This window comes from Balaenoptera acutorostrata, chromosome 3 (assembly GCF_949987535.1).
Source record: "Balaenoptera acutorostrata chromosome 3, mBalAcu1.1, whole genome shotgun sequence".
In the NCBI taxonomy this organism is placed as follows: Eukaryota; Metazoa; Chordata; class Mammalia; order Artiodactyla; family Balaenopteridae; genus Balaenoptera; species Balaenoptera acutorostrata.
Window position 1 is genome coordinate 112,920,768 of NC_080066.1, and position 25,601 is coordinate 112,946,368.

Below are 25,601 nucleotides of genomic sequence, written 5' to 3' on the forward strand. Positions count from 1 at the left end.
CTATTAGTGTGAACAATAGGAATGTTTCTTGCCGCTATTATGTTATTTCTCAAAACTCTTAACATCTTTGATTCCTTTATCATTTTGTGTTTTAAGTATTCCATCAATACTTTAGTAATAATATGCTGTCCTATTTTTAGAGCAGTAATTTTGCTAACAAGTTACTTGTGTTTTGAATGAGCTGTGTGTCATCACCACGGAAATAGTACTTCACTAGAAATTCTAGTTAATAAAGCTTAACTATTTAAAAATGTTTCTTTTCTTCAGTATCTTTGTTTTGTTAGATAACTTTTAAAAACAAAAGTTCTTCTCAGATGTAGCTGTTAACACCTGTTTATTGTACTTTCTTCCTATGTGGATGATGTGCTGTGCCAAGGTGAGGTTAAGGTATGGGATGGGAAAAGGGATTAAATAGGGTTATATTATGTTATGTTTATCCTATGATAATATAAGGAGCCCATAGGAAAGACATAATACTAACAGGTTGAAATACAATATAGTATACTCTTCTTTGTCAAGAGGCTTGTTACACTACTGGCAGTTAGACATCTATATATTTTGCACTCTTTTTTTTTATGTCATAGGGGAAAATGACAAGGAAGTAAGCTATTGTAAAGGATTTATTTGAGAAAGTTACAGGGTATGGTCTAAGGATCCAATCTCAGTATTAATGACCTTTTCCTGTCAAGAGGAAATTAAATTATATTCAGTACATTTAATTTGCTAAGACCTAGAGGTTTAATCATTAAGAACTTATATCTTAGAATGAAGATGATTGTATCACAGTCATGCTAGATAATTTCTCCATATAATTTCTTTTGCTCATCATTCATTTGCTTATTGATATCCATATTTTGTCTCTAGCTCACTATTCTTCAGAGTAGAGTTGAACCATAAAATACTGCTATTACATAAAGGAACCCACAAGTCTAATGCAAGAAGGAGGGAGAAAGAATAGAAAAGATAGCTCACTTTTGTTTTTTTTTTTGTATGTTTGTTTTTTGAGAAAGGGCAAAAAAAATCAAGCCTCACGTGAGTAAAATTATGTCTATGCAGAAAAGCTTAGCAACTATTAGTATGACTGGCTCTTAGCATTTATGTGAAAGGGAGTGCTATTATTATTGTAGCTTCTGTTGTAATTTTTTTTTTTTAATGCGATCCATCAAGTAACAGGTCAGACTGTTAAGACTCTCTAAGAGTTTAAAAATTACATTTAAGGTTATGTTTGTTACTGGAAACAATTAAGCATCAAGAGACGTGGTCAAATAAATGTAGCCAAATATTGGTCTACTATGTAGACATGATAAAAATGAGGTAGATGTGCATATTCAAATACAGGAAGAGCTCAAAATATTGATACATTATTAAATGAGAAAAGTAAAGTACAAAGTATGTATAATGTAATCCCATTCTTTAAAATTTAAAGGATATGTTTGCTGACATATACAAAAATATTTTTCTAGAAGGATACACAAGAACCTTAACACGGTTTTATGTGTTTTTTGAAATTGTAATCATATGCATCTACTACTAAATTAAAATACATAAACAATTAAAGGTACCTTTATGTAACAAAACATTGGACGGAGGTCTTTTAATTTCAGATCTGTATTTTGTCCTTGGAAATAGTAGAAAAGGCAGTAAGAATCTGTGTTATTTTTCTTATTGTAGGCAATGTTCTTAAATTCAGAAAACTGTTATTTAAAACAGAATTACTTTTTCCTAGGATTTCCACTTGAACAGAGTTAATTTGGAAGAGTCTTCGGGAGTGGAGAATTCCCCAGCTGGTGCTAGACCAAAGAGGAAAAACAAGAAGTCTTACGATTTAACTCCAGCTGATAAATTTTGGCAGAAACATAAAGGAAGGTAAATAAGAAAAACAATAAGTAAAAGATTCACCCCCTAAAAAGATATGCAGATGTCATATGACTTAATGGGTTTATAAAAAAAAAAATCAAAACAGGTCACAGTGGTTCATCTACACCATGAATAAGAACTATAATTAAATAGCCTATGGAGCTCTGTTTTATTGCTTAATTTCCTAGTTCTTATGTTGTTTTTGTTCGTTGTTTTGTGGGAGCCACTTCCCTTTTCAATAAGTTCACACCATATGATTTTATAGATTTTACAGATAGTCTTTCTGAATTTCATTTCTGTCCCCATTGACCCTCTGCAGCACCATTTCTACCTTTCATTAAAATCGGTTTCTGTGATAGGGAAACATCAAGGTGTGATTTTCCTTTTTTGTTCCATGTTTGCCTTCATAGAAACCCAATTTTAGATAGCTGTGGAGAAAATACCTAAGCCTGAAAACAAGATTTATTCAAAGTACATTAGAAATAATAGGTGAAAAAATTGTAACAATTTGCCATGTGATTTATTATAAGTAGATACGCAGATCCCATGTGTTGCTATGACCCCTTAAAGTTGAGGTACTTCATGAGCTCAGTAACTGCTATAAAAGTTGTCTAGTGGTCATTATGGCTAGAGGAATCATTCTAAAAAACAAACAAAAAAATCATTCCTCTGAGAAGAAAAGAATGTTGCTCATCAACAATTATGGAAATACAATGTTATTTATTATAATCTGGACTATTTCAACTGTTACTGTATCTATCTATCTGTCTACATATATATATATATATGTATATCTCCTTGATACGGCTGTTCTTTTTGGTCTCATTTATGTTTAAAGAGAAATAGGATATAGACTTGGTTCAATACAATTGGTTTTTTTGTACGTTTTATCTTTTTTTTATTTATAACTTTTTTTTTAAACACTGGAAAATCACATTGCTATAACAAAGAATTTTAGTTTCTCTGCAATGAAAAGTCACTATCTTTCTCTCTGACTAATGCAATTTTGGGTACTGTTATGATTTATTTTAAATTATTTTCTTCTCTTTGGAATCCTATATATAGTCTACATTTCCTTTTAGAATGGTAAAGTGTAAGAATTTACATTATTTATAGAGGATGCAGGATATTTTAAAGTTCACATTCCCTAATAGAAAAACAAAAGCTTAAGAAAACAATTTCTTTATTCATATATGGAAATTTTGAATATTTTCTTTAGACCATATGTTTAGGAACAACTTAAGAGGTCAGTTGAATAGTAAGAACTTTAGTTTTTTGTTTGTCAGGTAGGAAGAGCCCTCACTCTGAATGTCATGCTACAATAGCAATGTGGGCACAGATGCTGGGAGACAGCATAGAGTTAAACAAGCTACTTAAATCTCTCTGAGCTTCATTTTCCTCATCAGTAAAATGTGGGATGATACTTCTACCTATTGTCCTATTTCAGAAGGTTGTTGTGAAGATTGACATAATATAAAGAAGTAACTTGCCCCAAATCATCCAGCTTTCATTGGTAAAACCAGGTATAAAAACCAGTTCTGGCAGATTCTAAAGTCCCTGGTCTTAGCTGTCAGTAGTGTATATGTACCTCACCAAGACTGTGGTCAGAATTAAATGAGACAATAGAGACAGATTCTTAGGATAGTGTTTGTCATATAGTCAACACTCAATAAATACAAGCAGTTATTATCATCTGTTAGCCCTGAGACCTAAAGACACTAGAGATTTTAAGGATCATTTAGTTTAACCAGCACATTTTACCTGCTCACTGCTGTTTTCTGACAACATAGACTCTGCTGGACCTCCGTTAGGGCTTGCAGTTGTCATGTAAAACTGGACTGTGTTTCTCAAAATCCTTTCAGGAGCTTTTGTCATTTCTGTGCTGATCATTAGTGAAGTGTTATCAAGTGTCAGCGTGGAGGAAGGGGGACGTGACCATTTCTTTCTTAAAGGAGAAAAAGCTTCTGGCCTCCCCTAAGGCTGTAGATGAAAAATACTCATGTTATAGCACAGGGAGATCAGCTCGGTGCTTTATGACCACCTAGAGGGGTGGGATAGGGAGGGTGGGAGGGAGATGCAAGAGGGAAGGGATATGGGGATGTATGTATACATATAGCTGATTCACTTTGTTATGCAGCAGAAACTAACACAACACTGTAAAGCAATTATACTCCAATAAAGATGTTAAAAAAAGAAAAAAGAAAAATACTCATGTTAGGAACCATTTCATGGTCAGCATACATTCATCTAGATATATTCAAGATTGATGCTGCATGACACTTTTTCTACCTGAGCTGCTCAGTGATTGCAGATCAGTTGTCTCTGAAGTCTGGAAATCGCTGCTAAACTGCACTTACTGGGAAGATATCAGGGACTGGACCAACAAAACTGTGGCCTAATGTATAGCTGATTCACTTTGCTGTGTAGCGGAAACTAACACAACATTGTTAAGCAGCTATACTCCAGTAAAAATTAATAAAAACAAAACAAACAAAAACTGGGCCCACATTCTATTTTTACCAGTGGTGTTCTAGATATTGAATTTACAGAATTAAAAGATTTTTTTTCACAGTTACAGTTTTTTTCACAGCATGTAATATTTTTTAGTACATCTTTGTAGTTACATGGACCCTTTGACACTATATGTTAGTTTGGCTGGTAATATTTAATTGATGTTTGATATACTGTGGTTTCTCTTCCTTTGTTTTTCAGTCACTTAAATATCTTTTTATTTTTTCTAATAGTGTATAGGTGAAGAGAAAATTGATACAGTTAATGAAAAGAATAGAAATAAAATTTAAATTTGTTTATATGTATAAGTATTATGATATGCATTTTAAAGAGATAGTATTTACAACGTAAATAGATATCACAAGGATATATAGTTGTATTTATCCTAAATGTTTTCTGCCTGTGTTATATATAATATACATTCAAATCTAAATGAATACATTTGAAATAATAATAAATCCTCATTGTATATATTTCAAAATTCACACAAAAATCAATCTTCTAATCTCATACTTATAGTTCCTCTTGTGCAATACTGTTTCAGTCCATTCCCAGAAGTTGCAGAATCAGTTCAGCAAGAACTAGAGTCTTACAGAGCACAGGAAGATGAGGTTAAACGACTTAAAAGCATTATGGTAAGATTCTGTTTACTTTCTTGGAAATATAGGGAAGGAGAAGGACATCTGGAGGGAGAAAGAGGTTAACTTTTTTTCCTTACAAAAATTCAAGGCCATTCATTGCTTTAATAACAAAAAAAATATTCTCAACTTACATAAAAGATCTTTTTAAAAAAGAAATCTAAGTTCTAAGGAGAAGAGTGAACTCTTTAAAAAAATATAAATTTATGATTTGAAAAAATGTATAATGTGAGTATATTTTAGAGATGTATGTTCCAGTGCTGCTCATTTTACTATATTTTTGATCTAACTTCAAATTTCAGCTGTACTATTTATTACTGTGTGACCTGTGGCAAGTCTCTGGGCCTACTTCTTTTTCTTTTTGCTTTTTTTAAATAAATTTATTTATTTATTTTTGGCTGCGTGTGGGCTTTCTCTAGTTATGGCGAGCGGGGGCTACTCTTTGTTGTGGCGCACGGGCTTCTCATTGCGGTGGCTTCTCTTGTTATGGAGCACGGGCTCTAGGCGCACGGGCTTCAGTACTCATGGGACGTGGGCTCAGTAGTTGTGGCTCGCGGGCTCTAGGGCGCAGGCTCAGTAGTTGTGGCGCATGGGCTTAGTTGCTCCACGGCATGTGGGATCTTCCTGGACCAGGGCTCGAACCCGTGTCCCCTGCATAGGCAGGTGGATTCTTAACCACTGTGCCACCAGGCAAGTCTCTGGGCCTATTTCTTTATCTGAAAATGCCAGCTGGTCCTTTTTTTAGTCATCCAACCATTCATTAGATTGGTGGTGACTAGAACTTTTCTGTAACTGTCAAAAATGCAGATGCTTGCTCCTTAGAAGGGAAGAATTATTATCCTGGGTGACCAGAATCTTACTGTTTATCAGTGATCTTAGGAATATATTGATTTTCGTGCTTGGGCTTGGGATTTCTGAGTAGTTACTGGGACCTTTTTTTCCTTCCAGGGACTAGAAGGGGAAGATGAAGGAGCCATAAGTATGCTGTCTGACAATACTGCTAAGTTAACATCAGCCGTTAGGTAAGCAGGCAGTTTATCCTCTTTGAAATCTTTCTGTTGATAAGATTTATTTTGGAGGTTAAAAAATTGATTAATATTTTTCATGATAGGAAATAATAGTAATAGCATATACCTTTAAGACTAAAGAACTAAATTGTGTTTTTAATATGTTCAAGCTGATTTAAGTTCCCTCCTTTTTATATAGCAGATCATTTGTTCCTTTTACTAGTTAGAATTGTATAATGGGGGTAATTTTGCCACCGAGATAGTATCGCTGATAAAGTAAGGTGAGTTATTGTTAATTTTATCATTGCTGCTATTACTTTATTAGCTAAAGTTTAAGCAGTATCTTTTTCATACTTTAAATGCCATCAAGGAGAGAGAGTTTCGTGTTTTAGAAATTTCACATTAATCTGATTTTATTCTAAACCTCCAAATTTTGGAATCAGAAAGTTAAATGGTAGAATAATGATATTTGGGAGGCAGGTTATTTTAAAATAAGAAGCATTTCAACTGTATTAAAGTGGTAAATACTGTATGTGTTCAAGCCTAGAGATTAAGTTCAGTTGATAGTTTAACATGTAATTTTGTCCCTGTTTTACTGTTCCAAGTATCCTCAGAGGAAGCAACCAGGTGTGTGTTTTATTAAAATTTATGTCATTTCCTTAGAGAATTTAATGGTTAATTTTCAATTTTTTGATACTTGTAGTTCTTTGCCAGAACTCCTTGAAAAAAAAAGACTTATTGATCTCCATACAAATGTTGCCACTGCTGTTTTAGAACATATAAAGGTAAATTTAGCTTTTTCTTCCCCGCAATATAGCTACTATTTTTGTAGGGTTTTAGACTTTGTAAGATTCTTTCATATTCATTATCTCGTTGAGCCCTCACTGTAAAGTTAAGAGATATAACTATTGAAGGCAGCATTATTACCTTCATTTTTGCAAATGAGGAAACCAATCCAGGAAGATTAGTGATTTGCCCAAGGTCACATGTTCAGTAAACAGAAGTTAGCATCTGTGATATTTTTATTTACGTTTTATCGTATTACTTTGTTAATAGTAGACCTGTATCTAAACATCAGTAATACAGATTTAGACATCCCTTTTACTATAGTACTATCTAACATATCTATTAATAACATCGCTTCATTATGTAACTTGGTTCTGAACTTTTTAAGTTTTAGATTAGTCTGTTAGCATTATTGCTTCTTACTGTTACCTGCTGTACTGTGATTTTGAAACAAATGTATTGGATATTCTGTATGTTGTTATCATAGTTCTTTTTTCTCATTACTTCATTCATGGTAACTCTGTATCAGCTGGACTTAATCCATTCTTCAGTATTCTACTGTCATTTATTCTCTGGACATGGAACTGAATTCCAGTGACAGATTGATGGTATACTAGAATGTGGCTATCACTGACCCCTACTTTCCATTTGAGATGATAGATTTGAAAAAGCAATGTAAAAAAGCTGAATATGCTTGCTTCCTGTCCAAAGTATTGAGAACAACTTGGATTTATGGAAAAGGGGATTAAACATTTTTCTTTTTTAATGATTTAAAAAGCCTTAGAGCATTAGAAAGGAGCTAATATAGATAGATAATGGAAATTGTACAGCATAGAATTTAAACCTGCATAATTTCTATTAAGCTGACAACCCGATTTTTTTTTTTTCCCACATCTTGATAGTGATGCTTGCTATTTTCATGTACCTACCGGAATAGAAACATAACTGAGCAGTCTATAGATGATTTCTGCTGCTGATATTTTCACTTCAATATGTTGCATCTCTGTAAAGTGGGAAAACGCTGATCAAATTTTTTTACCTGAGATCATTGTCTCCTGTGGAGATAATTTATATAACCGGTAAAATGCAACAGAGAGCTATATTGAGAATTTACTTCACTAGGAAAGTAAAGGCTTTGCTTACAAGGCTAAATATGAAGACTATGAATCTAATATAAAAAGTTAAACAAAAATTTATTGCATTAAAACAAAATATAGGTTCTGCTTTACATCTACTGAACTATAATTATGTAATCAAGATCTTATGATTCATTAAACAAATGTTTCTTGATTACATGCTGTTTATGACAGTTGTTAATAGTCCTATGTGTACCTTGAGATTTAAACTGTTCCGTGGATTTTTTTGACATATAGTTTTTCATTATTTTTTTTCATTATTAAACATTTATTAATTCTTGTATTTTACTTTCTGACTTCAGTTCTCACAGTTGTAAAACCAGGAAAGTGCCAAGCTTAGCTTCTACTTCCAGATTGAATTGTGTAACCCAAAGTAACTAATTATCATACCAATGGAAAGTGCACAGTTTCATCTTATTCATAAAACTTTACAAACATTATCCTGCCACAAATTTATATGAATATACCCTAGGTCAGAGACTAGCGCTTATGGTTTGAGAAAATTCTGGTTAAAGTAATTTACTTACTCAATTATGTTAAGTGGCTCTGTAGGTGTTGTGCTGGGCCCTAGAGATTCTGTAATAAACAGGACAGACAAGTTCTTTGTTCTCTTGGAGCTAATATAGGTAAGCAAATTAGGAAACAGGATAACGTCAGGCATTTAGGTGATATGAAAACACCAAATTAGGGTGATGTGATATGATAGACACTGGCTCAGAGGGCTGTTCTAGAGTAAGTGAAATCACCATCAAAGGAAATCACCTTTGATAAGGTGATGTTTTAATTGAGACCCGAATCACACAAAGGAACCAGTTAGTGAAAATTTCAGGGCCACGTATTCCAGGCAGAGGGACTAATACGTGCTGCAAAGGCCTTAAGGCAGGAACAAATTGTTTTGGAGGACCTAGAAGAAGACTGATGTACTTATAGTGAGGAGAGAAAGAGTGATAGACTATGGGGTCAAGAGAAATAGGGATTTAAGTATGATGAGGTTAATGCCATGATCTGATTTATGTTTTAACAAGAGAATGGTCTGAGCTATGTGAGGGATGGGTGAGTTCTGGAAGTAAGTGGAGAACTGGAAGATGGCTATTATACCTGACTAGGTGAAAAATGGTGTTTTTTAAGGCAAAATTTGCCTACGAAGTTCTTTATGATGCTTATTTATGATTGTATATGAGTTTTTGAGAATCACTTTGTTCTAATAGATGCCGTCTGTCTGAGATACTTTAATAAGCCACCATGCCTGACCCAAAAATTCTGCTTTAAGACCTGGTTGCTTGGCTCTCTTTATAAAGGAACTTGTTTCTTCCAGGGCTGCTAATTGTCTGGCAGAGCATCTTATGCTAAGAAACTAATTTGTCATTCAGGGTGTTAAATACTTGTATATAAAATCTACATATTTTGGAATGATTTTTGTGCTGTAACTCAAGGAAGACACCATATTCCTAGTAGAATCTGATATAAAGAAACTATAAAGGACATTATATATAAGGTCATTCACTTGCAGAGGGAAAATAATGTCATGTATAGAACACAGTATTCCTCATTGGATCATTCTAGGAAACCCAATTAATAGTAGAAGTTTTTTTTTTAAATCATAGATAAAGGAGCATATTTATTTTAAATATTTACATATAAATTATAGTTGTATTTAATAAGCCACATACTCTGAGTTGTTCTGATATAAGAAATTCTATTAGGGCTTCCCTGGTGGCGCAGTGGTTAGGAATCCGCCTGCCAATGCAGGGGACACAAGTTCGAGCCCTGATCCAGGAAGATCCCACATGCCGCAGAGCAACTAAACCCGTGTGCCACAACTACTGACCCTGCTCTCTAGAGCCCGTGAGCCACAACTACTGAGCCTGTGCACCTAGAGCCCGTGCTCTGCAACAAGGGAAGCCACCCAATGAGAAGCCTGCGCACCACAACAAAGAGTAACCCCTGCTCACTGCAACTGGAGAAAAGCCCACGGGCAGCAACAGAAGACCCAATGCAGCCAAAAATTAAATAAATAAATAATAATAAAAAAGAAATTCTATTAGTATGGAAAAATTGGGATGTCTTCTATGAAGAGTCCTGTTTTAGTGTTAACCATCTTTCTTAAGTTATTCTCCCTTGTCAAAACTAGCACGTAAATGCTATTGTTTCCATTTTTTCTCATTACTTCTAGTTATAAAATTTTTTCTTACAGTTTTTCATAATTATTAAATTTCCAGTTTTAAAATATTTACTTTTAAGTGGCATGTTTATTTGTGCCATTATTATGTTACACCATCTGCCCCTGGCTATATAATGTTAATAATAATTAAAGAATTATTTTTCTCCATTATCTCTTTTTTTTTTTTTAATTTTTATTGGAGTATAGTTGCTTAACAATGTTGTGTTAGTTTCTTGCTGTACAGCAAAGTGAATCAGTCATATGTATACATATATCCCCTTTTTTTTTGGTTTTCCTTCCCATTTAGATCACTACAGAGCATTGAGTAGAGTTCCCTGTGCTATACAGTATGTTCTCATTAGTTATCTGTTTTATACATAGTATCAATAGTGTATATATGTCAATCCCAATCTCCCAATTCATCCCACCCCCCCATCATCTCTTACTCTTTTCATTAGAATTTGTTGACCACCTGAACTTTATTTACTTCTTTGTAAACATTTATTCACCTGAGTAGTAAATACTTATTATTAGCAAGAATATTATGACTTTTAATGCAGAGATCTCAGAACACTTCTCTTGGTATTTGTCTTGCAATTTTGCATATTCTTTTGGGGTGTTTAGATTATAGCTGCTTCTTACATTTCTTTAGATGGTTTTCTGAAGCAGAATACTAGAAGAGAAGTCCTGGCAGTTACCCAGTAGTTGATGTTTCAGTGGAAAGATAGAAGGAGCACAGCAGTTTGCAACAAGTTTGGCAAATATTATCATGTAAATGTATTGATATTCTAAGGATTTTAGTGGCTTGGGTCATTAGCGTTGGTCTACTAGATTAAATTGTTGAATCCTCATTTGTTTAAAGTAAACCTTATCTTTTGAAACCTCTTTAGCAATTTTTTCATTTCTAATACAAGTAAGATTTTCCCCCACTTGCTGGTTGTTACAGAATGGATTCTGAGATTACTTAAATAATTTGTAGACAAATTTTAATTTATTTTACTTATTGTTGTCTCACCTGCATAATCACACTGAATTAATTACTCTCTAGCATCAGAAACCTAAGAAAAGGAAAAGTTACCTAGCTGGAAGTCATAGTAGATGAGAGAGAGAAATGACATTGTATGCTTTTTCCCCTAATGCTCTTACATCTGAATGTGCCTTCCCGAGGTAGCCGGCAAAGAATTAGCTGTTAATAAGCTGTTGTGGATCAAGGCTTCATTGGTGCTGAATCTTAATTTTTGTTCTTCTTGTGGAGAAAGTTAAGAGGTACTCAATTAGATCTAAAGACATCATCTGGTCAAGCAAACATGTACTGCCTTAGGTCTACACTCTGAACAAGGTTTAGCCCTTGCTAGCGATGCTAGCTTTTAACTGGAGCCCCTCCTTCAGGGGACTAATTTTTCTTTGGTTCAACTTCACTATCTTTCTTAGGGGAAAATAAGCTTTCAAAATAAAGTAGAAACTGAACTGATCTTCACTAGTCAACACATCAAATAGCTGATGCCCTTTATTCCCTTGGTAAAACAGTGGTTGCTGGCCACATTATTGACATGCTGACATTTGACAGCTAGTATGTTTGAAAGTTGAATTTTTTGCTTACCAAAGAGTTTTTTGTATTTGATTCCAATCTGTTTATGTCAATGGTATGAGTAGGAAAAGAAGATTGTTTCTATAAAACTAAGTTACATGCCTTAGACTCAATGAAGATGGTGATTTAATTATTGCTTAATTTAGTAGCAGGTAAAAAAAAAACACAGAAAAACTGTAAGACATTAGAAAATCTTGAAAAATACTAAAATTGCTTTGTAAATGTTTATAAATTTTTTTATTTCAATTCAAAGAAACAAACTAGAAGTTGTAGGTGATCCCTTATAGGTGTGCATTATGCAAGAAAGAAAAAAATTTCAGTCAGTGAACCTCAGTACTCAAGGGAAAGGTCTTGGATCTACGTCAAGATTGACAGACAATTATACATTTTAGACCTTAAGTTAAAAGGTAGTGTTTAAAATGTTTATATACAACACAGGTCCTTTTTTATTCTTTACATTAACTGACTTTGATTAACTGATCACTACTCTCCTGATCACAGTAGGGAAGAAATTTTACTGTACTATAAATCAGAACATTTCTCTGGCTGGATTTTGACTGATCTCTTTTAAATGATCTCTTGTCCAGTACACATACCAAGTGAATGTTCATATGACCTTAGTGTCTTTTCTTCAAGGCAGGGGAAAATATATCTTGTAGCAGGAAGTCCCCAATGGACATACTGTCGCTATCATCTACCTCTTTTCATCCCAATTATGATTAGTCACTATCAGAACTTAAAGTTTTCTTGACTCCAAGTATGACCAAAGACAGCTCTTGAATGAGTATCCTTCAGTTTCAGATATCCTGAAATATCCTTCAGTTTCTTACTCACTATGAATTTCTGGAGGCTACTTCCACATCCTCAACAAACAAAGTGTGAAATTACCTTTTCCTAGCTCTTTGCTCTCACTTTTCTGCCATCTGCTTTCATGAAGATGAAGCATTGTCATTTAGCAAGACCCAGTTTAATAGATTCATAAACGTTAAATTCATAGAAATAAAGACTTCTCAAAACTCAATAAAGGGAAAGTGAACAACCCAATTTTTAAAAGGGTAAAAGATTTGAACAAAGATTTGACTAAAAAGATACACGGGTGACAAATAAGTTCAGTGTCAACAATCATTAGAAAAATACAACTAAAACCATAGTGCAATACCTCTATACATCTATTAAAATGTCTAAAATTTAAAATATTGATCATGCCAATCTTTGGCAAGGATGCAGAAGAACTAGAACTCTCATATATTGCTGGTAGGAGTGTAAAATGGTACACCCACTTTGGAAAACAGTATCTCTGTTCCTTAAAATGTTAAACACAAACCCATTATATGCTCCAGCCATTCTACTCCTAGGTGTTTACTCAAGATAAATGAAAGCATATACGTTCATTGTACATGAATATTTATAGCAGCTCTTTGTCATAGCCCAAAACTGGAAACAACCCAAATGTCTATCAACAGGTGAATTGAATGAACAAATATGGTATATCTATACAATGGGATATTCTACAATTAAAAGGAAGATACTATTAATACATACAGTATGTATTGTTGGATGAATCTCAGAGTAATTGCACTGAGTGAAAGATGAATGGATGAATCTCAGAGTAATTACACTGAGTGAAAGAAGCCACACACACACACACAAAGTACATAATCTATAATTGCATTTACATAAAATTCATAAAAATGCAAGCTAATCTATAGTGACAGAAAGCAGGACATAGAGAAGGGTGTTGGAGGGCCAAAAGGAAAGAAGTACATTGAGAAAATTTCCTTGGGTGATGAATGATATGTTCAGTGTTTGGATTGTGTTCATGGTTTCATGGGTATATACATATGTTAAAACTGAACAAATTCTGTGTATTGTATGTCATTATACATCAATAAAAGTGAAAAATTCAAACAAAGCTTAGTGTTCATCTATTTCAGGTCTTTTATAGATAAGAAAACAGATTTTAATTAAGTCATTGAGAAAGCCAAAGACTAATTTTGGTAATGTGAATTTTTGGCATTGCGTTTTAAGTGACATAGAATATTAAGAAACAGAGAATATGCTACGTAATTTGTGAGTGGGTAAACCCGGGAGTTTTTTACAGACTTTTCCCTTATAGGAATATGCAGTAGGTTAAATGCAGAGAGTAGAAGCAGAATTGAGATGAACAGTCAAATGTTTAAAATAAAAGGAGAGGACAGATGCATTCCTTACTTTTTTAAATAGATTTCTCACATTTTATTTATTTATTTATACCTTGACTTGTTCTACAGAATTTGAGGTCACTTACAATGACAACACATAGAATAGCAGAACAGAGAATAATTCATGAGCACCAGGGATATACAAATCAAAGTAGAAAGTAAAAAATCAAACATAGCCCTTGTAATTCCTCAGTCCTGTAGCACCCACTTTCCAAAGTCCTTCACGAACCTCCTGTGGAACTAGGATTTTCAAGCTAGAAGGAACGGTGGGACAGAGTTTTTAGTAGATTCCACAAATTAGTGAGGTTTCTTCCTTGGTGAAATAAGGTTAAAAATAAAATTTACTGTATCCCCCTCTTGGAGATTCATAATGCAGTATAATATACACATTTTATTTTATTTTTTAAAATTTATTTATTTATTTATTTTTGGCTGCATTGGGTCTTCGTTGCTGCACGCAAGCTTTCTCTAGCTGCGGCGAGCGGGGGCTACTCTTCGTTGCATAGCACGGGCTTCTTATTGTGGTGGCTTCTCTTGTTGCGCAGCATGGGCTCTAGACGCGCGGACTTCAGTAGTTGTGGCTCACGGGCTCTAGAGCGCAGGTTCAGTAGTTATGGCACACGGGCTTAGTTGCTTCACGGCACGTGGGATCTTCCCAGAGCAGGGCTCAAGCCCGTGTCCCCTGCATTGGCAAGTGGATTCTTAACCACTGTGCCACCAGGGAAGCCCAATATATGCATTTAAAAAACTTATTTAGCCAATATTTCTCAAACTCCGTTGACTTTGGAACACCTCTAGGGATTATTTCTTATAACCAACTCTGAGAACTAGCATTCTGCAGAACATGTTTTGTGAAATATTCTTCATTTAATCAGTGAAGGAAATAAGATACACTTCTCATATCTCCAGAAAAGGTTAAATGTTCCCTAGTTAATGGCAGAGTTGGAACTCAAACCTGGAACTTTTTGTATTTTGTCTTGTTATCTCTTTACCATACCATTTATCATTGTTATTCAGTTTCAGTCCGGTTCAGTTTATCAAGTAAAGTCACGAAATGTTTCATTTAAAGAAATGCCTTAAAGAATTTTGCATTCATTTACCTGACTCCTTCTGATACTGCCATTTTTGCTTTCTTTTCTCTATACTTATTGATCACCTACAATGTACAGTTCTGTAGACGGTTCTTATTTTAATCGAGTGAAAATATTTACACCCTGATTGTTATGTGAGTACTAGAGCACCTTTAAAAAACATGTATATTAAGATACTATGTAAATGAACGTGTTTTTACTACAGTGCCTTATAGAGTGCTTTACACTTCACAAATATTTTATTATCAAACATAGCATCCTCAGATCATGATCGTTGGCTGAAAAATATGAACATGTGATGTATTTTTTCCCTTTTAAAGAGAACAAACTTCTTTTGTGCACTTGTATATCAGATAATTTAACTTAATAGATATGTTCTCTCATTCTACAGAGGAAAACAAATCTCAGAGGTACTTAGTACATGACTTGAGACCAACTGCCAGAGCCTGAACTTGAACTTTGGCTTTTGACTTTTAAATCCCGTACTCTGTCTACTGTGCTGTAGTTCCTTAAAACATAATCACCAAAAATGTAATGAGAATGGTTTTGCTCTTTTATAATCCCTTTAGAGTAACCATGGGTTCAAAAGTAATGTAAACAAGCAAAAGTAGAAGTAGGGAGCCCCAGTTGTCTTATTAAAATATTTGACCAATGTGTTCATTCATTCATTTTAAAAATACTCAGTTGGCCTAGTCTTTTATGTCCATGAATGCTTAAATAGGAAATGAAAATTTAGTCAACTTCTAAATTGTTTCGTAAAACAAGTATACTTTTTAAAATAATGGATTTGTTTTAAAGGTCAGTTATGTTGAAATACCAATAAATACCTCAAGAAAAATTCCATGCTAGGGTTACTTATTGACTGTCATAGCGAACATGAATACATACAAATATATGTATGTATTATATGCTTTGTGTATTCATTGTCAATGTAAGACTACAGTCCTAAAGCTATCTTTTTTTTGAAGCACATGCAAAATCATATCTGTGTTGTTTTCCTTTGGTTTGAGTTATTTTATATAATATCTATGGAGAAGTAAAAGTGAAAGGTGTTATTATTCAAAGCTACACAAATCTTTCCAAGATATTGCAAACTCTCCATTAAATGTGGCCCTTTCTTTTGTTTTACATTAGATGCATGTCTTTTTTGGCTTTAGGTTTTTTTTAATTAATAGACTATTTTTTTAGAGCAGTTTTATGTTTGCAGGAAAATGAGTGAAAAGTACAGAGGATTTCCATGTATCTTCTTACCCACCCATCCCCAGTTTCCCCTGTTATTAATCTCTTGCATTAATGTGGTACATTTGTTACAATTGATAAGCCAGTATTAATACATTATTAATACCGACTAAAGTCTGTAGTTACATTAGGGTTCACTCTTTGTGTTGTACATTCTGTGGGTTTTGACAAATGTATAATGACATGTATCCATCATTACAATATCATACTGTTCAAGTGCTCTAAAATCCCCTGTGCTCCACCTATATATCCCTCCCCCAAATCCCTGACAACCACTGATTTTTTACTGTCTCCACAGTATTGTTTTCCAGAATATCAGATAGTTGGAATCATACAGTATGTAACTTTTCATTCAGAGTAGTTTCTTTTATTTAGTAAAATGCATTTAAGACCCTTCTGTGTCTTTTCATGACTTAATAGCTCATTTCTTTTTATTGCTAATTAATATTCCATTGTCTGGATGTACCATAGTTTATTTATTCATTCAGTTATTGAAGGACATCTTGGTTGCTCCCAACTCTTGGCATTTATGAATAAAGCTGCTATACACATCCATGTGATGGTTTTGGGGTGGACATAAGTTTTCAACTCCTTCCGGTAAATATCTAAGAGCATGATTGCTGGATCATATGGCCAGAGTATGTTTAGAATTGTAAAAAACTGCCAACTGCCAAACTGTCTTCCAAGGTGGCTGTACCATTTTGCATTCCCATCAGCAGTGAATGAGAGTTCCTATTGCTTCATATCTTCACCAGCATCTGGTGTTGCCAGTGTTGGATTTTAGTCATTCTGATAGGTATGTAGTGTGTCTTTTTTTTATATATGATGTCCTATTTTTTGTACATACTTTATTTTTATTGAAGTATAGTTGATTTATATACAATGTCATGTTAGTTTCATGTGTACAGCAGTGATTCATTTATATACACACTCTTTTTCAGATTCTTTTCCCTTATAGGTTATTACATATACATACTTTTATTATTTATTTAATTTTATTTATTTATTTATTTTATTTTTGGCCGCTCCACAGCAGCATGCGGGATCTTAGTTCCCCGACCAGGGATCGATCCCACGCCCCCTGCATTGGAAGGGTGGAGTCTTAACCACTGGACTGCCAGGGAAGTCCCAAGTGTGTCTTATTTTAATTTGCAATTTTCTGATGTCATACGATGTGAAGCATCTTTTCATACACTTACTTGCCATCTGCCTATCTTCTTTCATGAAACGTCTGTTCAGGTCTTTGGCCCATCTTTAAATTGTATTTTGTTTTCTTATTGCTGAATTTTAAGAGTTCTTTGTATTTGGGGTGGGGGCTGGCGATTAGAATCCCGTCATGGCTGTGTCTTTGCAATTATCTTATCCCAGTCAATGGCTTGTCTTCTCATTCTCTTGGTAGTATCTTTCACAGAACAGAGGCCTCTAATTTTAATCAAGTCCATCTTTTTAATTATTTCTTTCATGGATCGTGCCTTTGGTGTTCTATCTAAAAATTCATCACTATACCCAGGTCATCTAAATTTTCTCCTGGTATCTTTTAGGAGTTTTAGTTTTGCATTTACATTTAGGTCTGTGATAAATTTTGAGTCAATTTTTGTGAAAGGTGTTGGGTATGTCATTTTTTTTTTGCATGTGGATGTCCAGTTGTTCCTTCACCATTTGTTGAAAAGACTTTCCTCCTCCATTGAATTGCATTTGCGCTTCTGTCAAAGATTAGTAAACTGTATTTGCGTGAGTCTGTTTCTGTACTATCATTGATATATTTGTCTGGTTTTTTTTCACAAACACCACACTGTCTTAATTATTGCAGCTTTTAAGTTAAGCATTAAAATCAGGTGTTGTCAGTCGTCCATCCTTTTTTTTTTTCCTCCTTCAATAATGTGTTGACTATTCTGCGTCTTTCCTCTCTCCATATAAACCTTAGAATGAGTTTGTCAATATCCACCAAATAACCTGCTGAGATTTTGACTGGAATTGTGTTGAATCTATAGATCAAGTGGGAAGAACTGACATCTTGACAATAATGAGTCTACCTATTCATAAATAAGAAATATCTCTTCATTTATTTTTTGAGTACTAATGAAAATGGTATTTCCTTTAATTTCAAAGTTCAATTGTCCATTGCTAGTATATTGGAAACCGGTTGACTTTTGTATATTAACCTTGTGTCCTACAATCTTGCTATAATCACTTATTAGTTCCAGGAGATTTTTTGGTGTTTCTTTGGGATTTTCTACATAGACAGTAGTGTCATCTGCAAACAAAGACAGCTTTATTCTTCCTTCCCAATCTGTATGCTTTTTATTTCCTTTTCTTGTTTATTGCATTAGCTAGGACTTCTAGTACAAGGTTGAGTAGGAGTGTGAGAGGGAACATCTTTACCTTGTTCCTGATCTTAGCAAGAAAACATCTAGTTCGTTTGCATTCTATTTTCTGGAAGAGATTGTAGAGATTTGGAATGATTTCTTTCTTAAATATTTGGCAGAATTCACTAGTAACTCACCTAGACCTGATGCTTTCTATTTTGGAAAGCTATTCATTATTGGTCAATTTCTTTAATAATATAGGCCTATTCATTCCATAAGTGAGTTTTGATAGATTGTGTCTTTCAAGGAATTGGTTCATTTCATCTAGGTTATCAAATTTATGGGCACAGAGTTGTTTAAAATATTTTTATTATCCTTTTAATGTCATGGGATCAGTAATGATGGCCCCTCTTTCATTTCTGATACTATTTATGTCTTCTTTTCTTTATTCTTTGTTAACCTGGCTAGAAGTTTTACCAATTTGTTTGATCATTTCAAAGAACCAGCTTTTGGTTCCAGTGATTTTTCTCTAGTGATTTCTTGTTTTTAATTTCATTGATTTCTGCTCTGATTTTTATCATTTCTTTTCTTCTGTTTACTTGGATTTAATTTGCTGTTCTTTTCCTGGGTATATCTTTTGAGAGTTCAACACATTAGTGAGATAAAACTAAATGAGAGTTATGATAAAATAAGACATAACAGTTTACAGGTGCCATATAAACCTGTTTTCTCCAGAAATATTATAGACAAAGCAATTTTTTGTATTTCATTATAATAAGGTTGCTAATATTATTATTTTAATATTTGTCATCTATAAAGATCATTTCATATACATTTAAAATTTCTTATTACATAGATCATTTTTGTTAGAATTTAAATATTTTTAGTAGTAGTCAATATATATCATAAATTTATAGATTAAATAAACTTGTTTTCTTATTCTAAAACAGATTTAAGTCAGCTTCCACGACTAACACATACAGCAGAAATCATGAAATAGAAACTCACAATAGTTTCTATATAGTTATAATTGTAATTCTCAAATTTGGCTTTGAATTTTCTGGCAACCACAGTAAAGAGATACGATTAAATTCTTGAAAAATTTCTCAGAAAGAATTTGTTTTTTATTCTAAGCAAAGTGTTCCTTAGTATTGTGTCACAAAAGACATTGTTCATATTGGGCATTATCTAGAGTGAATTTAGTGATGTAACAATGCAATATTTTAATATCAGTTACTGTCATGGATTTTACACGGCAGCTTAATGAACGTTAAGGGCATAATATTAAAATATAATTCATTGAGGGCAGTTTTATGAGTGACCAATGTAATAAAGTCTAAGTTTATAGCGTTCTAGTGTTTTTTTTCTTACACTAAGAATAGAATTTTTAGTATCTAAAGTGGAAATATTTTGCATTCTATAAATAATATAATAATATCACTTTTTTAAATTGGCTGGATTTAGGTAGCAGAGAAGTTGAGGTTACGCCTTCTGATTTGGGCCTGGAATGCTAGAAACTCAGTGTTCTTGGTAGAGAGAAAAATGCATATATTTGGAAATGAGATAACTAACTAGTAAGGTTGATAGCCTGTTGTAGAAATTGAAGATCCTAATCAGGTTCCTCACCTTGACAGTATACTGTCCCATCTCTGCACAGAAGTGAGGTAGAAGTATAATGATGAATTTTATTCAAGATTTCTAAGTCACTGTGGCATATGAGCAAATGCTCCAGAATAAATATTCTCAGCCAGCTGTGCTATAGAACACCTTAAATATTTTCATGGAACATCCAGTTTTAGTGCAACATAATTTTTCACGTTAGCAAACCCATATAAACCCACTGTCATGAAATGCAGCAAAAAATACACCTAAATAACTAAAAATATATTAACATGCTATTGTGTTATATTATGAAAGGCAATTGAGTTTTAGAGAATTCCAGTCATCTTGTGGGGCACAAGGCATAAAATAATGAACAAATAATAGCTTAGTATAATCTAGACTTTATACTCTAGTGACATATACAGACCACAGACTATTATAATACAGCATACAGAGGCCATTCACCTGGAGAAAGAGTTATCCAAAACAGCCTTGAATGATGATAGGAACTACACATTTAAAAAAGAAAGGAAAAACAAGAAAAGGCTAGAGTATAAAGGATCTTCAACTTAAGATTAGGTTATATCCTAAAAGTATAGTTCTAAGTTCATTTTAGCTTAAGGATATACTTTCCTATAGACATTAACATGGCAAATAGGTCCCTGTCCTACAAACCCTATTTAATTCATAATCTGGAATGTTTCAAATGTTGTGTTGCAGCAAAGAAGGGTTTATCATCCCCTCTCTCTCCTGTAAGAAGTACTGGTAGAAGAATATTGGGATTCTTAGTAGTGAAAGGGAGTAATAACTGTCTAATCCCTTCTTGTCTTTACTTTTACTGCTGACTAGGGAATAGAATTGGGGCTTGGAGAAGAAGGAAGACCAAGAAATAGCACTCTAGTCTTTGTCATCACCTCAGTCTATGACTGAGGTTGTAGCTAGCAGTGAATAGGGAGTCCCAGAATGGTGGTGTCTGTAGCTAGGATAAACAGAGGAATGGTAAAAGAGAAGGAAAAAAATCCCCCACAGTCGTAGGAAGGAAAAAGGAATTCCTTTTATGTCCTGTATGGGTCATCCATATATCTTCCTAGGTAATGGGTTCTCAAAAGGCAAGAAATGCATACTACTTATACATCCCGAATGACTTGAGGGTTTTTAGAAGTGTCCCTTCTTTTGTTCTTTTTAAACCCAGTAGACTATTGGCTGTCACCAGTCAAAAAATGCCATACACACAGACATATACATAACACTTTACACTTTATTTCAAATTAACAAAATTATAAATACAGTTACAGGTAAATGACAATTCAGTACATTTAGTTGGATAATATATATAAAATGCATATATATGTGGTTAATTTGATGTGAATGTTGACACAGTGCACTGAGAAATGAAAAACATCAGCCTGATTGTCCACTGATAACTCTGAAATTGGGAGAAAAACACTAGAATTTTTTTTTTAAATCAGATTCTTCTCTTATCTCTTCTAAAGGGATTTTTAGGAAATTCATGGCTCTCAGAGTTTATATTCACTAGATATAATTTGTATTCCATATATAGTCTTATTTTTCTGTAATATTCCCTTCTTGGTCATTTATTCTTGATATTTATTGAAGCTACCAAAAATCTGTGTATTATCTTGACCTTGTTATTTTGTTTTATATTTTTAATTTGTCTATTTTCTATGTAACTCTTGTTATCCAATTTTTGTCGTCCTTTGAATCCATATTGTAGAAGAATAATCAATCTTTGGGACAGAAGTTGTTTCTCTTAGTATTTTCCCTTATTTCAAAGAAGTGAAAAAGGACCGACCTATAGATATTATGTCTCTGGACAAAGTAACCTTTTACCACATATATGTAAATTATGTGTATTACCAAAAAACCCCAAATATATACTAATTGACACATATACTTTCTTTCATAAAGCATATACAAAGGAAGCAATAAATTGTTCTTGAGGAAAATGTAATTTTCCCTACTCTTTATCTGTGGTGTACATTGGAGTCTGACCTGGATTTGAATCTCAACTCTCTACTACTTCTACTCTGGTAACCTTGAATAAATTTATGTTTCTTTGTGTCTGTTTCTTCATCTTTAAAACGGGACTAATAATTCCTAGCTCATAGTGTTATCTGGAGAATTAAATGAGATAATCTAAGTTTGTAGTTTTTAAACACTGTTCTCTGGTACCCTAGAGCTCAATAGAGACATTTAATGGGTCACTTGTATCTTTATGTTTAGGGTTCTGCAGAAGATTTGGTTTGAGAAAGAGGGTCCTGAGGTTCTCTGTTTAAAAACATTTGAAAGCCATAGCTGTAAGTAAAGTGCCTTGCACATAATAGATACTGAACAGATACTAGTTCTTTCATGCAGGTTAGAAAATCTCCACTCCTTTCTCTCCCACATGAGGCTCCCTTCCAAGCAGTGTATTGAAATGCTATGTTATTTTTCTTTAACTCCTTTATTGAGATATAATTCACATACCATACAATTCACCTATTTAAAGTGTACAATTTAGTGGTTTTTAGTATATTCACAGAGTTATGCAACCATAATCACAATGCAATTTTAGAACATTATCATCACCTTCAAAAGAAACTCCACCCATTAGCAGTCGAATTAACTTGTTTTTGAATTCTGTTTCCATTGTTAATTAGAAGTTAAACTGTGGGTAAGTTAATACATCAAGAAGAGCAAAATGAATCTAATGTCTGTACCTCCACAGTGAACCATGTTTCTTCATTGATTTATGGAGGTACAGACATTAGATTCCATTATGGCATTTAGCCTACTTAATTTTATATATTAAATCACTAGAGACTTGATTCTTTACATTTTTCACTTCTAGAAGTTCATTTATCTACTTTCATAACTTTTAAAGAGGACTACTTGATCTGTATGTCCCGCTCTTAGCTTAGACATTCAACAAATATTTTATGAAGTACTTGTTATGAGCCAGGTGCTGTGTTAGACTCCTAGGGTTAAACAATTAATTAGACACACTTTAAGGAGTTTACAGTTTTAGAAGGGTAACAGGTAAACCAAAGACAGTAATGTGGTGTGATCATTATTATGGAGAAGTGTACAAAGTGCTGTCAGTACACACTTAAGGAATTAATAAATTCTCCCAGTGAAGAAGATTGGGGGAGGGGCAGGAAAGGGAAAGAACAGAGACTGAAGAGTTACAGAGAGGCTGCAAAGAGGCTGGACCTTGAAAAATGAGTAGAATTCACTGGGCAGGTGATGGAGGAGAAATACATTCTGAAAAAGCTAAGAGTATAATCCAAGCCTAAGCCTTGAGGATTAAAAGCATACACTACGTTTAATGAAAGTCAGTGAGTTAATTGATGTGACTAGAGGGAAATGAACCTAGTGAATAGTGATAAAACAGAAAAGTTGGCTGGAGCAGATTGGGAGGGCCCAAAAGTCAGCCTAACACCTTATTTTATCACCTTCCCCCTTCCATTCCTAGCTTTACTCTACAGATAATTAGCCTATCCCAATCTAATATTTATATTAACATAGTTCCTACTACTATTATCCTAGTTCCCCAGGAGTTATCTTTGACTTTTTTCACTAGCTTCCTTTCCATATACATTCTCATGTTAATTATTAAGTATCTGTCTCTTCCTTTCCATTCACACTGTCACCACCATGTTCTCTTTCCTAGGATCTCCTTTCTATTTCTTTTGCTCATTTTAGATATTACATTTTTCCATTCCTAGGACTTTACCTCTCATCTACTTTGTTATTCAAAGTAGCTTTATACAGTAGTTAAAATGGTTCCTGTATCAGGGAATCTGAAGAATATGAAGAGCCATTTATAAAAAGGAAAACTCTGACAGAGTTTATTAACTCTTATCTAGACTTCACTAGTAAGGAAATTCTCCATGTACTGGTTATATTGAGTGAAAACAAGAGACAGAAGAGTATAGTATATTACCTTTTGTGGCAGAAAGCAGAGGGATCTTAGGGTATAGATACTATTTGCATACAGAAAGTGAAAAACTATAGGAGAAATAAAGAATATCCAAAGAAGCAGGTGGAAATTGGGTGGAAAAGGACAGGAGTGAAGACAGGTCTCAATGTATTTACCTTTTCATGTTGTTTGGATTTTCAAACGGAATATTTCATCTGTTTAAAGCTCTGGCCTTGTGTGCCGCTGCAGGGGAGTGGGATTGAGGGACTCTGGTTGATTGCCTGTTGCCTCATATATGAAATCACTCCTGAGTCTGCCACTCGGATCTATCCACTCTGATTATGCCTTGGTATGATCCCTTTAACTGAAATGAACTCTGTCTATCCATGTCCCCAAATCACTTTCAAAACAATTCAAAACTCATCGCTTCCTTCTCCACAATTGGTTAATTATTTATTTCATTCTGTCATCTGAGCTTGATATATTTATTTATATTCTATATTTATATTTTGGTTCTTTGTTGGTATCTCATAAGTATTCTCATTTATTTCATGAATGGTTTCTACTTAGATTGGTAATACCTTCAGTAGTAAAGCATGTTCTTTTCTCTCTTTTGCCTTATTTGAAGCATAATTTAATAGATACTCGATAATTTTTATTTACCTTGGATTATCCTAACATGTTAATTTCATTTGGATAATTTTAATCAACGAATTTTAAATTAGAAAAGCTGCCATACGGAAAAGCTAAGTTTGACTACTTTTCCATTATCTAAACTTCAAAGTATTAAGTAGGAAAATAGTTTATTTAAAAACCATTGAAAATAATTAGGGTAACTTTCCGGTTAGGATGAAAATATCTGAATTTACTCACTAAAAAAGTAAATGTAACACGACCACTTGACATTAATTTGGATGGAATACAGTGTTATTTGTATGCTAGTTACTAATTAATACAATAATTGAGATTTGTGTGATTTTTTTCTTTGCTAATATATGACATGCAGAGTTAATTCTGAATTTATAAGTAAAATATGATAAATATAATAGTCAATCTGTCATTTTTTTTACATTAACTATATGATCAAAAGTAAGAAACTTTAAATTCTACTAGGAAATGAACATTTGTTTTTCAAATTGATCATAGAAAATAGAAACTTGTAAGCTGAGAGTCCTTTAGTATGTTTTTATTACTTGATGTATTCTAATCTGACACTTAACTTTGAAACAGGCAAGAAAATTGGATGTATATTTTGAATATGAAGAAAAAATAATGAGCAAAACTACTCTGGATAAATCTCTTCTAGATATAATATCAGACCCTGATGGTATGTACCATGAATTTGAGGTTAATGTAAGTTTTACTTCTGATGAATCCAGCATTTTCAATTTGAGTAAAATCTGAATAGAATCATTGTTTTTCTCACAATCTTTGCTATTAATGAGATAATTAAGTGAGCTATTTCCTGTTGAGAAGTTTGTAGCATAGCAGTTACTAAGGTTGAAAAATGATTTACATTTTATTTTATTGAACTTTTCTTTGATGGTATGTAAGTG

At 33.5% G+C, this 25,601-nt stretch overlaps 1 protein-coding gene across 1 annotated transcript in view; it reads left to right on the top strand.

Moving 5' to 3' along the window:
- SCFD1 (sec1 family domain containing 1) overlaps window positions 1-25,601 on the top strand; it is a 136,825-nt gene that overhangs the window by 58,287 nt on the left and 52,937 nt on the right. The window contains exons 11-15 of the mRNA XM_007180675.3: window positions 1,727-1,866; window positions 4,913-5,003; window positions 5,955-6,028; window positions 6,717-6,798; window positions 25,276-25,372. Coding sequence (XP_007180737.1) covers window positions 1,727-1,866; window positions 4,913-5,003; window positions 5,955-6,028; window positions 6,717-6,798; window positions 25,276-25,372 — 484 coding nt within the window. The remainder of the gene's footprint in view (window positions 1-1,726; window positions 1,867-4,912; window positions 5,004-5,954; window positions 6,029-6,716; window positions 6,799-25,275; window positions 25,373-25,601) is intronic.